The sequence below is a fragment of the Xyrauchen texanus genome, chromosome 28, assembly GCF_025860055.1.
Source record: "Xyrauchen texanus isolate HMW12.3.18 chromosome 28, RBS_HiC_50CHRs, whole genome shotgun sequence".
NCBI lineage: Eukaryota > Metazoa > Chordata > Actinopteri > Cypriniformes > Catostomidae > Xyrauchen > Xyrauchen texanus.
In genome coordinates this window covers 1,886,570-1,904,531 of record NC_068303.1, presented here as the reverse complement: position 1 = coordinate 1,904,531, position 17,962 = coordinate 1,886,570, and the positions used below count along the sequence as shown (strand labels likewise).

At 41.0% G+C, this 17,962-nt stretch overlaps 1 protein-coding gene across 1 annotated transcript in view; it reads left to right on the top strand.

Annotated features, from left to right (window-relative positions):
* si:ch211-221n20.8 (fibrillin-3) overlaps positions 1-6,249 on the top strand; it is a 19,983-nt gene extending 13,734 nt beyond the window's left edge. Inside the window, exons 11-22 of the mRNA XM_052096502.1 lie at positions 1,864-1,983; positions 2,107-2,229; positions 2,575-2,700; positions 3,223-3,348; positions 3,479-3,571; positions 3,679-3,774; positions 4,108-4,203; positions 4,320-4,415; positions 4,570-4,671; positions 5,259-5,364; positions 5,459-5,575; positions 5,774-6,249. Coding sequence (XP_051952462.1) covers positions 1,864-1,983; positions 2,107-2,229; positions 2,575-2,700; positions 3,223-3,348; positions 3,479-3,571; positions 3,679-3,774; positions 4,108-4,203; positions 4,320-4,415; positions 4,570-4,671; positions 5,259-5,364; positions 5,459-5,575; positions 5,774-5,852 — 1,280 coding nt within the window. The 3' untranslated portion in view covers positions 5,853-6,249. The remainder of the gene's footprint in view (positions 1-1,863; positions 1,984-2,106; positions 2,230-2,574; positions 2,701-3,222; positions 3,349-3,478; positions 3,572-3,678; positions 3,775-4,107; positions 4,204-4,319; positions 4,416-4,569; positions 4,672-5,258; positions 5,365-5,458; positions 5,576-5,773) is intronic.
* The last annotated feature ends 11,713 nt before the right edge of the window (positions 6,250-17,962 follow it).

Below are 17,962 nucleotides of genomic sequence, written 5' to 3'. Positions count from 1 at the left end.
GCAGCACCCCCACAACATGATGCTGCACCCCCATGCTTCACGGTTGGGACGGTATTCTTCAGCTTGCAAGCCTCAAACCCCTTTTTCCTCCAAACATAACGATGGTCATTATGGCCAAACAGTTCAATATCTGTTTCATCAGACCAGAGGACATTTCTCCAAAAGTCAGATCTTTGTCCCCATGTGCACTTGCAAACTGTAGTCTGGCTTGTTTATGGTGGTTTTGGATCAGCGGCTTCTTCCTTGCTGAGCACCTTTCAGGTTATGTCCATATAGGACTGGTTTTGCTGTGGATCTAGATACTCGTCCACCTGTTTCCTCCAGCATCTTCACAAGGTCCTTTGCTGTTGTTCTGGGATTGATTTGGACTTTTCACACAAACTACGTTCATCTCTAGGAGACAGAATGCATCTCCTTCCTGAGCGGTGTGATGACTGTGTGGTCACATGGTGTTTATACTTGTGTACTATTGTTTGTACAGATGAACGTGGCACCTTCAGGTGTTTGGAAATTGCACCTTAAGGATGAACCAGACTTGTGGAGGTCCACAATTTTTTTCTGAGGTCTTGGTTGTTTTCTTTCAATTTTCCCATGATGTCAAGCAAAGAGGCACTGAGTCTGAAGGTAGGTCTTAAAATACATTCACAGGTACACCTCAAATTCAGTGAACCTCCTATCAGAAGCTAATTGTCTAAAGGCTTGACATAATTTTGGGGAATTTTCCAAGCTGCTTAAAGGCACAGTTAACTTAGTGTATGTAACTTCGGACCCACTGGAATTGTGATATAGTCAATTAAAAGAGACCTAATCGGTCTGTAAACAAGTGTTGGAAAAATGACTCGTCTCATGCACAAAGTAGACGTCCTAAACGACTCTTCAAAACTATAGTGTGCTAATATTAAATCTGTGGAGTGGTTAAAATTAGTTTTAATGACTTCAACCTAAGTGTGTGTAAACTTCTGACTTCATTATATCATGACCCCTTTAATTTTGTGTACTTTAATGCCATGACAGTTAAAAGTATATTTGTATTATCAAAACATTGAAGACATTGAAAATAGTGCAGATTAAACTACAAAGGAAGCAAATGTGTGTGTGTGTGTGTGTTTGTGTGTGTGTGCGTTTGTGTGTGTGTGTGTGTTTGTGCGTGTGTGTGCGTGTATGTGTGTGCGTTTGTGTGTGGGTTTGTGTGTGTGTGTGCGCGTGTGTGTGTGTGTTTGTGCGTGCGTGTGTGTGTTTGTGTGTATGTTTGTTTGTGTGTGTGTTTGTGCGTGTGTGTGTGTGTTTGGGTGTGTTTGTGTGTATGTTTGTTTGTGTATGTGTGTGTGTGTTTGTGCGTGTGTGTGTGTGTGTGTGTGTGTGTGGGTGTGGGTGTGTTTGTGCGTATGTTTGTTTGTGTGTGTGTTTGTGTGTATGTTTGTTTGTGTGTGTGTGTGTTTGTTTGTGCATGTGCGTGTTTGTGCGTGTGTGCGTGTTTGTGCGCGCGTGTGTATGTTTGTTTGTGTATGTGTGTGTGTGTATGTTTGTGTGTGTGGGTGTGTTTGTGCGTGTGCATGTGTGTGTGTGTTTGTGCGTGTGTGCGTGTTTGTGTGTATGTTTGTTTGTGTGTGTGTGTTTGTTTGTGCGTGTGCGTGTTTGTGCGTGCGTGTGTATGTTTGTTTGTGTATGTGTGTGTGTGTGTGTGTGTGTGTGTGTGGGTGTGTTTGTGTGTATGTTTGTTTGTGTGTGTTTGTGTGTGTGTTTGTGCATGTGCATGTGTGTGTGTGTTTGTGCGTGTGTGCGTGTGCGCATGTGTGTGCACGTGTGTGTGTGCATGTGTGTGTGTTTGTGTGTGTGTGTGTGTGTGCGTGTGTTTGTGTGTAGATGTGAATGAGTGTGTGAGCAGTGACACATGTGAACAGACCTGCACAAACACACCTGGCTCATTTCTCTGCTCCTGTCGTCACGGATACCAGCTGCACATTGATGGACACAGCTGTGTGGGTCAGTGTGATTTACTGTCTGATGTAATGTTACAACGAAGTCAATTAAACATTCAGATTTTCTGATCTGGTGTAGAATGTCTTCACCTCTGCGTGTGTGTGTCTCTGTGTGTGTGTGTAACAGACATAGATGAGTGTAAATTACAGAACGGCGGCTGTTCTCATGACTGCACTAATACTCCAGGAGGTCACGAGTGTCACTGTCCGATCCCTCTGCTGCTGGACCACCGGAACTCTACTTGTGTCAGTACGTAATGTGTGTTGTAAAGTATATTTTACCATATCATATTTCATCCCACTTGATAGGTGTGGCGAGCAGGGCGAGTTCCACCTGTGTGTCACACCGGTCAGTCCGGGGCGGTGGGAGTATTTAAGGAGACAGTGGCAGATGGGGAGATCTGTGTGTGCATGTAAATGTGTTTGTGTGTGTCGGGGGCCGCTGAAAAGCAAACCGGACCTGTCTGTGTGTTTTATGTTATGGGTTCCCGCCTCCTCCCTTCCTTAATGAGTAGGTGTTGATATGTGGGCGGTCATATGTTAATGAGCTCATGGTTACATCATGAATATGAATATGTCTGAACTACTTTGGCAGATGTGACATCATGTGTGCTGAGGAATGGAGGGTGTGGTCATATTTGCTCATTAGGAGCGGAGGGGCGTGTCCAGTGCAGCTGCAAAGCAGGATGGGAGTTGAGCACTGACCAAAGAACTTGCATCGGTAAAACATGAAAACTACAACGTAAATGTGTGTGAACATTGCAATGCATTCTCTGATATTACTTCTGGTTGCACACTTTATATATTTATTGATTCCTTTTAATATTATATATATATATATGTTATTTACCATCACAGTAACACAAAAATACATCATTATATACTCTCTCTCTACACACTCTCTCTCTCTCTCTGAACACACACTCTCTCTCGCTCTCTCTCTCTCTCTTTCTCTGCACACTCTCTCTCTCTCTCTGCACACTCTCTCTCTCTCTCACACACACACACACTCTCTCTCTCTCTCTGCACACTCTCTCTCTCTCTGCACACTCTCTCTCTCTCTCACACACACACTCTCTCTCTCTCTGCACACTCTCTCTCTCTCTCTCACACACACACACACTCTCTCTCTCTCTCTGCACACTCTCTCTCTCTCTCTCACACACACACACACACTCTCTCTCTCTCTCTCTCTGCACACTCTCTCTCTCTCTCTTTCTGCACACTCTCTCTCTCTCTGCAGATGTGGACGAGTGTGTGAGTTTTAACGGAGGTTGCGAGCAGGTGTGTGTGAATTATGCCGGTGGTTTTAACTGCAGCTGTCGGTCTGGCTTTGAATCACGTAAAGATGACCCCACAAAATGCCAACGTGAGTCACCGCCTCCATTCCACTGTATTTACACACTCAGTATATCACACCAGCACATCTTTTTCAGTACTGTCTACATCTCTCTCTCTCTCTCTCTCTCTCTCTCTCTCTCTTTAACTTGTGTCTTCAGCGGTTTGTGAGCCTGTCTGTCAGAATAATGGTGTGTGTGTCGCTCCGAACACCTGCGATTGCCCGCCTGGTTACCCTGGACCAGGATGCTCAGGTACAGTGATGTGTGTTTGTTTATAACCCTGAATTCTGATTGGACGAGCCATACTGTATTCAAAGTTTAAATGTGTGTGTGTGTGTGTGTGTGTGTGTGTTATAAAGCCATGTGTTCTCCACCATGTGCTCACGGAGGTTCTTGTATGAGGTGGAACATCTGTCTGTGTCCGACGGGTTGGACGGGAGAGGGCTGCCACACAGGTGAATGGATCATCTTTGAGACTTTGACTTCTATTGTTTATATACTGAGCTAACTCTCACACAAACCTTTCTGCATTTTCATATTTTCATTAGGTCATTTTTTAGGATGTTTAGTGGGCCTTTTACTGACTTCCCACATTGTCATGAGATTCCTTGTTGGGACATCATATGTTTGCTATTAAATTGGGACATTGGGACAAATTGGGAGTGAGGTTTTGTTGAATTTAGCTCATTTCTGGGAAAACAATGTCCCTACAGCCAAGTAAATACACACACACACACACACACACACACACACTCTCTGTAACATTGTTGTTGATGTGTTTGTCTCAGCTGTGTGTGAGTTGCCGTGTGGTAATGGTGGACGGTGTGTGGCTCCAAACACCTGCCAGTGTCCCTCGGACTACACCGGATCACAGTGTCTCACTCGTGAGTATGTGTGCCTGTGATTTTAAACATTTCTGTGAATGTGCATTACCGATCTAAAGATGTGTGTGTGTGTGTGTGTGTGTGTGTGTGTGTGTGTGTATGTGTGTGTGTTGCAGCTCTCTGCTCTCCTCCATGTGTGAATGGTGGCAGGTGTGTTGATGTCAACACCTGCAGCTGCTTAGATGGCTGGCAAGGAGCTCGCTGTCAGATAGGTGACCACACACACACACGTTTAAAGTATAGCACAGTCAGAAACACACATGAACTCTATTTTACATTCAGTAATATTTGGAAATGTCCATCTTTCACATTGTGTGTGTGTGTGTGTGTGTGTGTGTGTGTGTGTGTGTGTGTTATCCTCCTCAGAACCCGTCAGATGTGTGCCGGCGTGTAGAAATGCTGGTGTGTGTGTTGGGCTGAACAGATGTCAGTGTGTGAACGGATTCACTGGAAACATCTGTGAGACAGGCACGTGTCTGAATGACATCATCCATTATGACATCATCAATCCTCATTCATTCATCATGACATCATTCATTCATTATGACATCATTCAATCATCAATCATTCAATCATGATGACATAATTTATCCAGCATTGCATCATTAATTCATCATGACATCATCCATTCATCATGACATCATCCAGCATGACATCATTTATCATGACATCATTCATGCACCATGGTGTCATTCATTATGACATAATTCATCCAGCATGACATCATTCATTATGATATAATCCATTCATCATGACATCATTAATTCATCATGACATCATCCAGCATGACATCATTTATCATGACATCATTCATGCACCATGGTGTCATTCATTATGACATTATCCATTCATGATGACATCATCCATCCAGCATGACATCATTTATTCATCATGACATCATCCATTCATTATGACATATTACATTCATCATGACATCATTCATTCATCATGGCATCAGTCACATCTATGTGTGTCTACGTCATGAAATGTGTGTCCAGAATAAAGTTTCCTTTAGTTGTTTGTGTTCTTATGTAAGTGTGTGTTTGTGTGTGTAGCTATCACTACACCATGTGTTCCTCCATGCCAGCATGGTGCCACCTGTGGCCCACAAAACACCTGTGTGTGTGTGAAGGGGACCAGCGGCATACGTTGTGAGAAACTGTAAGAACACGTTCACTCATAAACACAAGAGACCTGTAATCATGCCAATTACTGTCTTCCTGATGCCACATCATTCTCTTGTTCTCTCTGTCAGCACGTGTCCTGTCGTGACTACAGTCGTCAGCATGGCTCGTGCTGTGCGTAAAGGGTTCAGAGAGAGTTTCGTAGACCGCTGTGGACCGCTGGGAGTCCAGCTCTGTACTAAGTACAGGTGACACATCAGACTTATTCCCACATATACAGATTTATTACACCGTAATCTGGAGTGTGTGATTGTTATCAGTCAATGGCGGCATTGACTGATCAAACTTTTGTTATAAAGACTCTAAAATGTTTAATTGGCTGTTGTCCCAGGCACATGGTTTCCTAAATAGCTATACATGATTCATATCTCTGTATGTGTTTATAGGATAAACCAGGCGCGTGTGTATCTGCAGGCTTACAGAGTGGGATACAAGATCCAGTGTCCAGAGCAAACAGGAAGATAACAGGACAATAACATCAATACACAACACACTCACGGCGGCGTGTGCATATTATATTATTCTGTATATTTGTTTTTGCATGTTGGGTATGTGTATTTTTTCAAACTAATAGATATTTTATGTGAACATTTTTTTTTTTTTATTCTTGAGCAAATAGTTTTCCTACAAATGAATGTCCTCATATGTGGACAGCGGGACTAAGTTGTGAAATTTTAAATAATATCAAACTATAGAAAATCAGATTTGTTTTAATCAAATTCTTTATTATGTGCCCAGAAGTGTTGTTGATTCATGTTACAGGTATGACATCATAAATTAGCATAATTAATTCAGATTGAAAGTAATGTACTGCATCGTCCAATCACTGTCAATCATGTTCAAATAAAATGATCCATTATAAATGGTGAATCTATGTACTGATGATCATCGTCCCATGTGTGTCAAACATGTTGAGTGATCCAAACATCATCTGCAGCCTGAAACTGAACTTTTGATCAGATTTTAGGAGTGAAAACACTTAACTGCATAGAGAGATACAGGATGCTCCCTATTTAGTGCATGACTTAACCTCCAGTGTGCTGTCTGTCTGCACTGGTCTCAGAACAGTTATAGAGAGCTATAGGATGCTCCCTTGCTCCCTATTTAGTGCATGACTTAACCTCCAGTGTGCTGTCTGTCTGCACTGGTCTCAGAACAGTTATAGGATAGCTATAGGATGCTCCCTTGCTCCCTATTTAGTGCATGACTTAACCTCCAGTGTGCTGTCTGTCTGCACTGGTCTCAGAACAGTTATAGGATAGCTATAGGATGCTCCCTTGCTCCCTATTTAGTGCATGACTTAACCTCCAGTGTGCTGTCTGTCTGCACTGGTCTCAGAACAGTTATTGGAGAGCTATAGGATGCTCCCTATTTAGTGCATGACTTAACCTCCAGTGTGCTGTCTATCTGCACTGGTCTCAGAACAGTTATTGGAGAGCTATAGGATGCTCCCTTGCTCCCTATTTAGTGCACTACTTAACCTCCAGTGTGCTGTCTGTTTGCACTGGTCTCAGAACAGTTATATGAGAGCTATAGGATGCTCCCTTGCTCCCTATTTAGTGCATGACTTAACCTCCAGTGTGCTGTCTGTCTGCACTGGTCTCAGAACAGTTATTGGAGAGCTATAGGATGCTCCCTTGCTCCCTATTTAGTGCATGACTTAACCTCCAGTGTGCTGTCTGTCTGCACTGGTCTCAGAGCATTTATAGAGAGCTATAGGATGCTCCCTTGCTCCCTATTTAGTGAATGACTTAACCTCCAGTGTGCTGTCTGTCTGCACTGGTCTCAGAACAGTTATTGGAGAGCTATAGGATGCTCCCTTGCTCCCTATTTAGTGCACTACTTAACCTCCAATGTGCTGTCTGTCTGCACTGGTCTCAGAACAGTTATAGAGAACTATAGGATGCTCCCTTGCTCCCTATTTAGTGCATGACTTAACCTCCAGTGTGCTGTCTGTCTGCACTGGTCTCAGAACAGTTATAGGAGCGCTATAGGATGCTCCCTATTTAGTGCATGACTTAACCTCCAGTGTGCTGTCTGTCTGCACTGGTCTCAGAACAGTTATAGGAGAGCTATAGGATGCTCCCTATTTAGTGCATGACTTAACCTCCAGTGTGCTGTCTGTCTGTACTGGTCTCAGAACAGTTATAGAGAGCTATAGGATCCTCCCTGGCTCCCTATTTAGTGCATGACTTTAACCTCCAGTGTGCTGTCTGTCTGCACTGGTCTCAGAACAGTTTGAAATGCATCTTATTTTCATCATAACTCCATATAAAGCCTCTGAAAGACACATTTATCAGTTTTTGGATGCATGCATTTATTCTCAATGTTATAATATACAGACAGTGAATATTGGATATTTTAACTGAATCTGAGCATATAGTCCACATACGTGGTCATTCTGTTTAACAGCGTGCCGTTTCGCGATACTTCGCTCAAATATTAAAAATTATATTTCGAATGAAACTAGAGACTCAAATCTTTCGACTCAAACAGGTTTCAGTGTAAACACTTAATCGGGTTTCTTACCAGATGTAGTTTTGTTGGTATTTCTCCCAAAGACAAACTCCGCTGTGATCAGCACCATGTTGTTTGGTCACATGACTTAAACCTTTACTGACAGCACAGAGTCTCCTGAACTGAGATCAGTCGGTTTAAATGGAATTACATTTTCTGTTGCGTATCCACCTTATTTTGCAATGCGGAAGTAAGCAGCGGCTGCATTTCCGGCGAATGTGTAAAACCTCCACTGTTATTGACCGCAGTGTAAATAATACCAGAATATAGTGATATAAGTTTATAAACTATCACACAGCCACAGGATATACAGCAGAATGATGGCCTAATGTTGGCTGATTTTCTAACTTCAGCATTTAGAGTTAAAAAAATAAGTAAATCATTCAAGTAAATCAAGATTGTGACGATGTAGTGTTTCTTGTCTCCATGTAAACCTCTATTCATATGTACCCGCATATCCTCCGATGATGCCTTTATTTATTTATTTCCAAAGGCGATGTTTCATGAGTCATGCTGAATGAAATCTGCGTGTCTGTTTACTATACACACACAGAAAGAGAGAACGCTCCCTGACAAGAACGGAGAGTAAAATGCGTTTATTATTTTGCCAAGATGAATCAAGATGCAAGTTTTGGTGCAAAGAAAGTTAAAGCATCATTCTGCTCTCTGCTGGTTGTGTAAAGTTTGAGGAGGCGTGTCAGACGGCGCGGAGGACTGTCCGTGTCAGCGCCTGATTTCATTGATTCTGCCAATGCAACAGTGTGTGATAAAACGATTGCAAAATGCGATATACAGTAAAACTATATGCGCTCAAAACCAACGAGTTTATGAAAATCATCATTAATGATAATAATATGATGACATCAGGTCTGGGTATCTCAGCGAGTATTGACGCTGACTATCACACCTGGAGTCTTGAGTTTGAATCCAGGACGTGCTGAGTGACTCCAGCCAGGTCTCCTAAGCAAACAAATTGGCCCGGTTGCTAGGGAGGGTAGAGTCACATGGGGTAACCATATTGTCCCGGTTGCTAGGGAGGGTAGAGTCACATGGGGTAACCAAATTTGCCCGGTTGCTAGGGAGGGTAGAGTCACATGGGGTAACCAAATTGGCCCGGTTGCTAGGGAGGGTAGAGTAACTTGGGGTAACCAAATTGGCCTGGTTGCTAGGGAGGGTAGAGTCACATGGGGTAACCAAATTGTCTCGGTTGCTAGGGAGGGTAGAGTCACATGGGGTAACCATATTGGCCCGGTTGCTAGGGAGGGTAGAGTCACATGGGGTAACCAAATTGGCTCGGTTGCTAGGGAGGGTAGAGTCACATGGGGTAACCAAATTGGCCCGGTTTCTAGGGAGGGTAGAGTCACATGGGGTAACCAAATTGGCCCGGTTGCTAGGGAGGGTAGAGTCACATGGGGTAACCAAATTGGCCCGGTTGCTAGGGAGGGTAGAGTCACATGGGGTAACCAAATTGTCCCGGTTGCTAGGGAGGGTAGAGTCACATGGGGTAACCAAATTGTTCCGGTTGCTAGGGAGGGTAGAGTCACATGGGGTAACCAAATTGTCCCGGTTGCTAGGGAGGGTAGAGTCACATGGGGTAACCAAATTGTCCCGGTTGCTAGGGAGGGTAGAGTCACATGGGGTAACCAAATTGTCCCGGTTGCTAGGGAGGGTAGAGTCACATGGGGTAACCAAATTGGCCCAGTTGCTAGGGAGGGTACAGTCACATGGGGTAACCAAATTGGCCCGGTTGCTAGGGAGGGTAGAGTCACATGGGGTAACCAAATTGGCCCGGTTGCTAGGGAGGGTAGAGTCACATGGGGTAACCAAATTGGCCCGGTTGCTAGGGAGAGTAGAGTCACATGGGGTAACCAAATTGGCCTGGTTGCTAGGGAGGGTAGAGTCACATGGGATAACCTCCTCGTGGTAGTGATTAGGTTAAACCTACTGTCGTTTTTCAAAAATTAACTTATTTTAATGTAAGCATGGCACGTTACTTCCCAAGGATTTATCACGAAATAGCAACTTAAATTGTGGTCTGTTCCTCACACAGAGCTATCGAATGACTCAGGGCTGGATTGGGAAGAGAAATCGGCTCGGGATTTTACTTGGCAACTGGTCCAAAACCTGTTGGGGGTGGGGCGACACACCCGATGACCAGTCCGCCCCTGATCGGCCCCAAAGTGCGTCGGCCCACCGGGAAAATGCCCGGTATGCCAGATTACCAGTCCAGCCCTGGTATGACTCCAGAAGACCTAAAAGAGAGCATTTGGACTACTTTTAGCTTTACAGTTGCCGAAATGTGAACTGTTGTTCTACTGTATGTAAAAGAGCTGCATAAAGTTTCTTAAATCCTTCTTTTGTGTTCCATGGAAAACATGAACATCATATGGGTTTGGAACAACATGAGGGTGAGTAATTAATGAGAGTATTTTTTTATTCCTCACCAGCTTTGAGTTGGCACCATTTCTCGCTAGTTAAGAGAACAGGATGTCGTTAGCATGATTTTGAAACCGCATCTCTGTGTTGTGTAGCTTTTGTCCTTTTGAAAGTTTGGCCTCGGGTCAAAGAGGGTTTCACTGGTGTGAAATTGTGGTTTATGTGCACTGCAGAAAACAAAACCCGGATTCGTAATATGCAGCAGATGCAGGCAGCCAATAGTGAAGCAGCATATTGAGAAAAACTAAATAGATAGGACAGCAAGAGCAATCTTCTTTCACTCACACTTTAGATTTTTCCTCACAGGGTAAAAATGGCTTCCATATTGTTTGCTGTGTGTTTGGTCATCTCTACGGTGAAACCTGCTTCAGGCATGTGATTATCAAATTAATGCAGCTTAATATTATCTATAAAAATTGTATTTAATTCTCTAGTATTTAATGGGCTAATTTTGTTATGCATTTTATTATTTTTTGCCACTTTCAGATTTGTTGAGATTTGAATGTGGACCTGTATTTGGAATTGTTTCTCAGACCACAATTATTAGATGCTTCAACATACATAGTGGTGATATTAAAGTAGTTGCAGTTGCTTTGAGGAGAATAAATCAGGAAGTGTCAGTGTTTGAACACATAGTGAAAGAGAGCCCATCGGGAGACCCTCGCTTCAGTCTCGTAAACCCAACCACAGATCCATCACTGCAGATCTCTGACACTCAGCTCTCTGACGGGGGACAGTATGAGTACTCTGTTGCTACAAACATTGGTGAAAAAACTGTCCGATTAAACATCATTGTTAAAGGTGAGTTTATGTTTTAATTGTTTTGTCTAGAAAAACACAACGAATGTTTCTGAACATTGAATTTTGTTAAAGCAAACTGCAGTGAAGTCTGTCTATTATTCTAAATATTGAATTATTTTTTAATATATTAGCATATTTAATGTACATACAGTGGCAAGAAAAAGGTTCTTTTTTATGTATAAATGTTGTCATAAAATCTGGTATAACGAACAAACACAATCTGTCTTAAATAATAACACACAAATTATTCTATTGTTCATATTGAATACGTCATTCAAACATTCAAAGTGTAGGTTGGAAAAAGTAAGTGAAACCCCACATTCAGTAATATTTGGAAATGTCCATCTTTCACATTGTGCGTGTGTGTGTGTGTGTGTATGTATCTGTGATTGTGTGTATTTGTGTGCGTGTGTGTGTATGTATCTGTGATTGTGTGTGTGTGTGTATTTGTGTGCGTGTGTGTGTGTGTGTGTGTGTGTGTGTTATCCTCCTCAGAACCCGTCAGATGTGTGCCGGTGTGTAGAAATGCTGGTGTGTGTGTTGGGCTGAACAGATGTCAGTGTGTGAACGGATTCACTGGAAACATCTGTGAGACAGGCACGTGTCTGAATGACATCATCCATTATAACATCATCAATCCTCATTCATTTATCATGACATAATTCAATCGTCAATCATTCATCCAGCATGACATCATTCATTCAACATGATATAGGAACAATTTTTTCCCAAAACTACAGCCAAGTAAATCCACACACACACACACACACACACACTCTCTGTAACATTGTTGTTGATGTGTTTGTCTCAGCTGTGTGTGAGTTGCCGTGTGGTAATGGTGGACATTGTGTGGCTCCAAACACCTGCCAGTGTCCCTCGGACTACACCGGATCACAGTGTCTCACTCATGAGTATGTGTGCCTGTGATTTTAAACATTTCTGTGAATGTGCATCAATCGTCATTCATTCATCATGACATCATTCATCCATCAAAACATAAATCCTCTTTCATTCATCATGATGTCATTCATTCATTGTTACATCAAACATCATGGTATCATTTATTCATTCATCATGACATCATTAAATCATCAATCATTCATCATCGTGACATCATCCATCCAGCATGACATAATTCATCATGACATCATCCATTCTTCATGACATCATTCATGCTCCATGCCATCATTCATTATGACATCATTCATCCAGCATGATATCATTCATTATGACATAATTCACTCATCAAACATTCAATCATCATGACGTCATCCATCCAACATGGCACCAATTCTTTTATTATGACATCATCCATTCATCATGATATCATTCATTCCTCATGACATTATTCATTCATCATGACATCAGTCACTCATCAATCATTCAATCATCATGACATCATCCATTCATTATGATAGCATTCATGCTATCAGTTCCATCATTCATTCATCATAACATCATCCATTCATCATGACATCATCCATTCATCATGACATCATCCATTCATCATAACATCATCCATTCATTATGATATCATTCATTCATCATAACATCATCCATTCATCAATATATCATTCATTCCTCATGACATCATCCATTCATCCTGACATTATCCATTCATCATGACATCATCCATTCATCATGACATCATCCATTCATCATAACATCATCCATTCATCATGATATCATTCATTCCTCATGACATCATCCATTCATCATGACATTATCCATTCATCATGACATCATCCATTCATCATAACATCATCCATTCATCATGATATCATTCATTCCTCATGACATCATCCATTCATCATGACATTATCCATTCATCATGACATCATTCATGCTCCATGCCATCATTCATTATGACATCATTCATCCGGCATGATATCATTAATCATGACATCATTCACTCATCAATCATTCAATCATCATGATGTCATCCATCCAACATGGCACCAATTATTTTATTATGACATCATCCATTCATCATGATATCATTCATTCCTCATGACATCATCCATTCATCATGACATCATTCATGCTCCATAGCATCATTCATCATGACATCATTCATTCATCATGACATCAGTCACTCATCAATCAATCAATCATCATGACGTCATCCATTCATTATGATAGCATTCATTATGATAGCATTCATGCTATCAGTTCCATCATTCATTCATCATGACAGCATCCATCCAGCATGACATCATTCATTCCTCATAACATCATCAATTTATCATGACATCATTCCTCCAACATGACATCATTCATCCAGCATGATGTCATTTATTAATTATGACATCATTCATTCATTATGATAGCATTCATGCACCATGGCATCATTCATTCATCATAACATCATCCAGTCATCATGACATCATCCATTTATCATGACATAATTCTTTCATTATGGCATGATTCATGTTCCATGGCATCATTCATCATGACATTGTTCATCCAGCAAGGCATCATTCATTCATCGTGACAAGAATTGTTTGCATAAAGCTGGAAAGGGTTATTTAAGGGTAAGGGTAATTATCTGGAAGAGTTTAGATATTCATCTGTCCACATTTAGATAAGTTGTCTATAAATGGAGATGATTTAGTACTATAGGTACTCTCTCTAGAAGTGGCCGTTAGATATTCATCTGTCCACAGTGAGACAAACTGTCTATAAATGGAGGTGATTTAGTACTATAGGTACTCTCTCTAGAAGTGGCCGTTAGATATTCATCTGTCCACAGTGAGACAAACTGTCTATAAATGGAGGTGATTTAGTACTATAGGTACTCTCACTAGAAGTGTCCGTTAGATATTCATCTGTCCACAGTGAGACAAACTGTCTATAAATGGAGGTGATTTAGTACTATAGGTACTCTCACTAGAAGTGTCCGTTAGATATTCATCTGTCCACAGTTAGACAAACTGTCTATAAATGGAGATGATTTAGTACTATAGGTACTCTCTCTAGAAGTGGCCGTTAGATATTCATCTGTCCACAGTGAGACAAACTGTCTATAAATGGAGGTGATTTAGTACTATAGGTACTCTCTCTAGAAGTGGCCGTTAGATATTCATCTGTCCACAGTGAGACAAACTGTCTATAAATGGAGGTGATTTAGTACTATAGGTACTCTCACTAGAAGTGTCCGTTAGATATTCATCTGTCCACAGTTAGACAAACTGTCTATAAATGGAGATGATTTAGTACTATAGGTACTCTCACTAGAAGTGGCCGTTAGATATTCATCTGTCCACAGTTAGACAAACTGTCTATAAATGGAGATGATTTAGTACTATAGGTACTCTCACTAGAAGTGGCCGTCCAGCCAAGATGACTCAAAGGGCACCCACAGAATCCTCAATTACAGCCGATTACAAACTTAATTAAGTTCAATTTCTGATCTTTAGGATTTTTTAGGATTTTAAGATTTAGAGTCAATGTAACATTACTATAATATGTCTTATGTTTCAGTATATTGATGGCATGTTATATTTCTCTCTCATTGCAGCCCAGAATGAAGATCTCATCATGAATTCATGGTGTGAAGGAGGAACAGATACAAATGAAAGAAGAAACAAATGGCAACGCACAGAAAAGCAACATTAAAATATGTATCTCAATGCTCATTTAGTTTTGTAACTAAACTGAACTAGTATACCATATTTATTTTTTGCATTCCATTAACAAGAATACAATTTCCTTCCATTACGTTAAAGAAAATGAATGTGTTTAATTTTCTAATTAAAGTAAAGCCACAAAAATCTTAATGTTCCTAAAAATAGCTTAAAAATAAGTCATGGAGTCATTGTCCATTTGGAAGACCCGTTTGCGACCGAGCTTTAACTTCCTGTTTGATGTCTTGAGATGTTGCTTCAATATATCCACATCATTTTTCTTCCTCATGATGTCATCTATTTAGTGAAGTGCACCAGTCCCTCCTGCAGCACCCCCACAACATGATGCTTCACAGTTGGGATGGTGTTCTTCGACTTGCAAGCCTCAAACCCCTTATTCCTCCAAACATAACGATGGTCATTATGGCCAAACAGTTCAATATCTGTTTCATCAGACCAGAGGACATTTCTCCAAAAGTAAGATCTTTGTCCCCATGTGCACTTGCAAACTGTAGTCTGGCTTGTTTATGGTGGTTTTGGAGCAGCGGCTTCTTCCTTGCTGAGCACCTTTCAGGTGATGTACATATAGGACTGGTTTTGCTGTGGATCTAGATACTCGTCCACCTGTTTCCTCCAGCATCTTCACAAGGTCCTTTGCTGTTGTTCTGGGATTGATTTGCACTTTTCACACAAACTACGTTCATCTCTAGGAGACAGAATGCGTCTCCTTCCATATCAGTATGATGCTGTGTGGTCACATGGTGTTTATACTTGTGTACTATTGTTTGTACAGATGAACGCGGCACCTTCAGGTGTTTGGAAATTGCACCTTAAGGATGAACCAGACTTGTGGAGGTCCACAATTTTTTTCTGAGGTCTAGGTTGTTTTCTTTCAATTTTCCCATGATGTCAAGCAAAGAGGCACTGAGTCTGAAGGTAGGTCTTAAAATACATCCACAGGTACACCTCAAATTCAGTGAACCTCCTATCAGAAGCTAATTGTCTAAAGGCTTGACATCTGGAATTTTCCAAGCTGCTTAAAGGCACAGTTAACTTTAACTTGAATTGTGATATAGTCAATTAAAAGTGAAACAATCGGTCTGTAAATAATTGTTGGAAAAATTACTCGAGTCATGCACAAAGTAGACGTCCTTAACGACTCTATAGCACACTATACTATAGTGTGCTAATATTAAATCTGTGGAGTGGTTAAAATGTGTTTTAATGACTTCAACCTAAGAGTATGTAAACTTCTGACTTCAACTGTTAATTTTATGTATATATTATTTTATTTATATATATATATATATATATATATATATATATATACACAACCCCCAATATTTATACCATGACCAATGGAAAGATGGAAATTCTTCACACTGTAACCCACCAATGTTCAAGCCAAATCTACACCCTTGCCTATTGCGAAAGTGAAAAGTCACTGTCTAAGCAGATAATGAGGTAGAAAGTTCCTGTCCTAGTTAGTCGAAATGTCAATGTATTAAAATAGTCATATATTAAGTTGAGGCTGGTCTCTGTTCCCTATATTATCAGAAAAACATCATCTCCACAGTTCAAACACCAAACTGCTAATAATGCTATATATAACACATAACGTTCCCCCAGTGTTAGCATATGGCTCCCATTTGGTTATTTTTAAGGAACCAATTCCTAACGTTCTAGGAATGTACTCTTTTGGTTCTATATTTCAAAACCATAAACTAGCATTCATTGCAGGGAGGTTTGGTGGGACCAGGGGCGCAACTACACATTTCCGAGTGGGTGTGCAAAACTATGTTTTTTGCCCCATGTATCTGTCAAGCGAGGGGTGGGTGGTAGGAGTGTCATCCATTATAAGCGTTTAAGGGGTGGGGGTTGGGGTGGTCGTAATGTTGGAGGGGTCAATGAGGCCGATTGCACCACCTTTAGTGTGTTACTGGTGCCCCCTTTACATGGCGCCTCTATGCATTGCATACCTTGCATATATGGAATATATCCATACATTGGAATATAGAGGATAGGAGAATGTTAGAGCAATGAAAAACCTTTGACAAAAACATTTTTTGTGAAACTTTATCCTCCTGAGACCCCGCGTGCACATGCATGGACATTGTGTTTTGGCTTTGCGACAGGCTATGCATAATTTTATTTAATTTAAACCAACTTATCTCAGTTCAGGAGATTCTGTGCTGTCAGTAAAGGGTTAAACTTTCAATGCACCGAGTCATGTGACCAAACAACATGGTGCTGATCACAGCAGAGTTTGTCTTTGGGAGAAACTCCAACTAAACTACATCTGGTAAGAAACCTGATTAAGTTTTTACTTTGAAACCTGTTTGAGTTAAAAGATTAGAGTCTCTAGTTTCATACGATATGCCATTTTTACAATTTTAATGATTTATCGCTGTTAAACACAATGTGTATGTGGACCGTATGCCAATTTTAATGTAAAATATTAAATATTCACTGTCTGTATATTATAACATTGAGAATAAATTAGTTCATCCAAAAACTGATAAATGTTCTTTCAGAGGCTTTATATGGAGTTATGATGAAAATAAGGTGCATTTCAAACTGTTCTGAGACCAGTACAGACAGACAGCACACTGGAGGTTAAGTCATGCACTAAATAGGGTGCAAGGGAGCATCCTATAGCTCTCCTATAACTGTTCTGAGACCAGTACAGACAGACAGCACACTGGAGGTTAAGTCATGCACTAAATAGGGTGCAAGGGAGCATCCTATAGCTCTCTATAACTGTTCTGAGACCAGTGCAGACAGACAGCACACTGGAGGTTAAGTCATGCACTAAATAGGGAGCAAGGGAGCATCCTATAGCTCTCCTATAACTGTTCTGAGACCAGTGCAGACAGACAGCACACTGGAGGTTAAGTAATGCACTAAATAGGGAGCAAGGGAGCATCCTAGTGCAGCTAAAGTGCATTCACTCTTAAAAAAAATAAAAATAGAAATTGTATCTGTTGTAATCTTTCATCAGTATGTAGGAGGACTCATACTGAGGTTTGTGGTTTGTTCGATGATGCTGCCCATTACTTTGAATAAGTATTATATATTCAGCTTTACAGGAAATCAGGCTACATACATTATTCTTTCAAGTCATCTGGGATCCCGCCTCCTCACCAACTCCACCTTCATTTCTGTAATTTATTCATTCTGGCTGGTCAGTTTGTA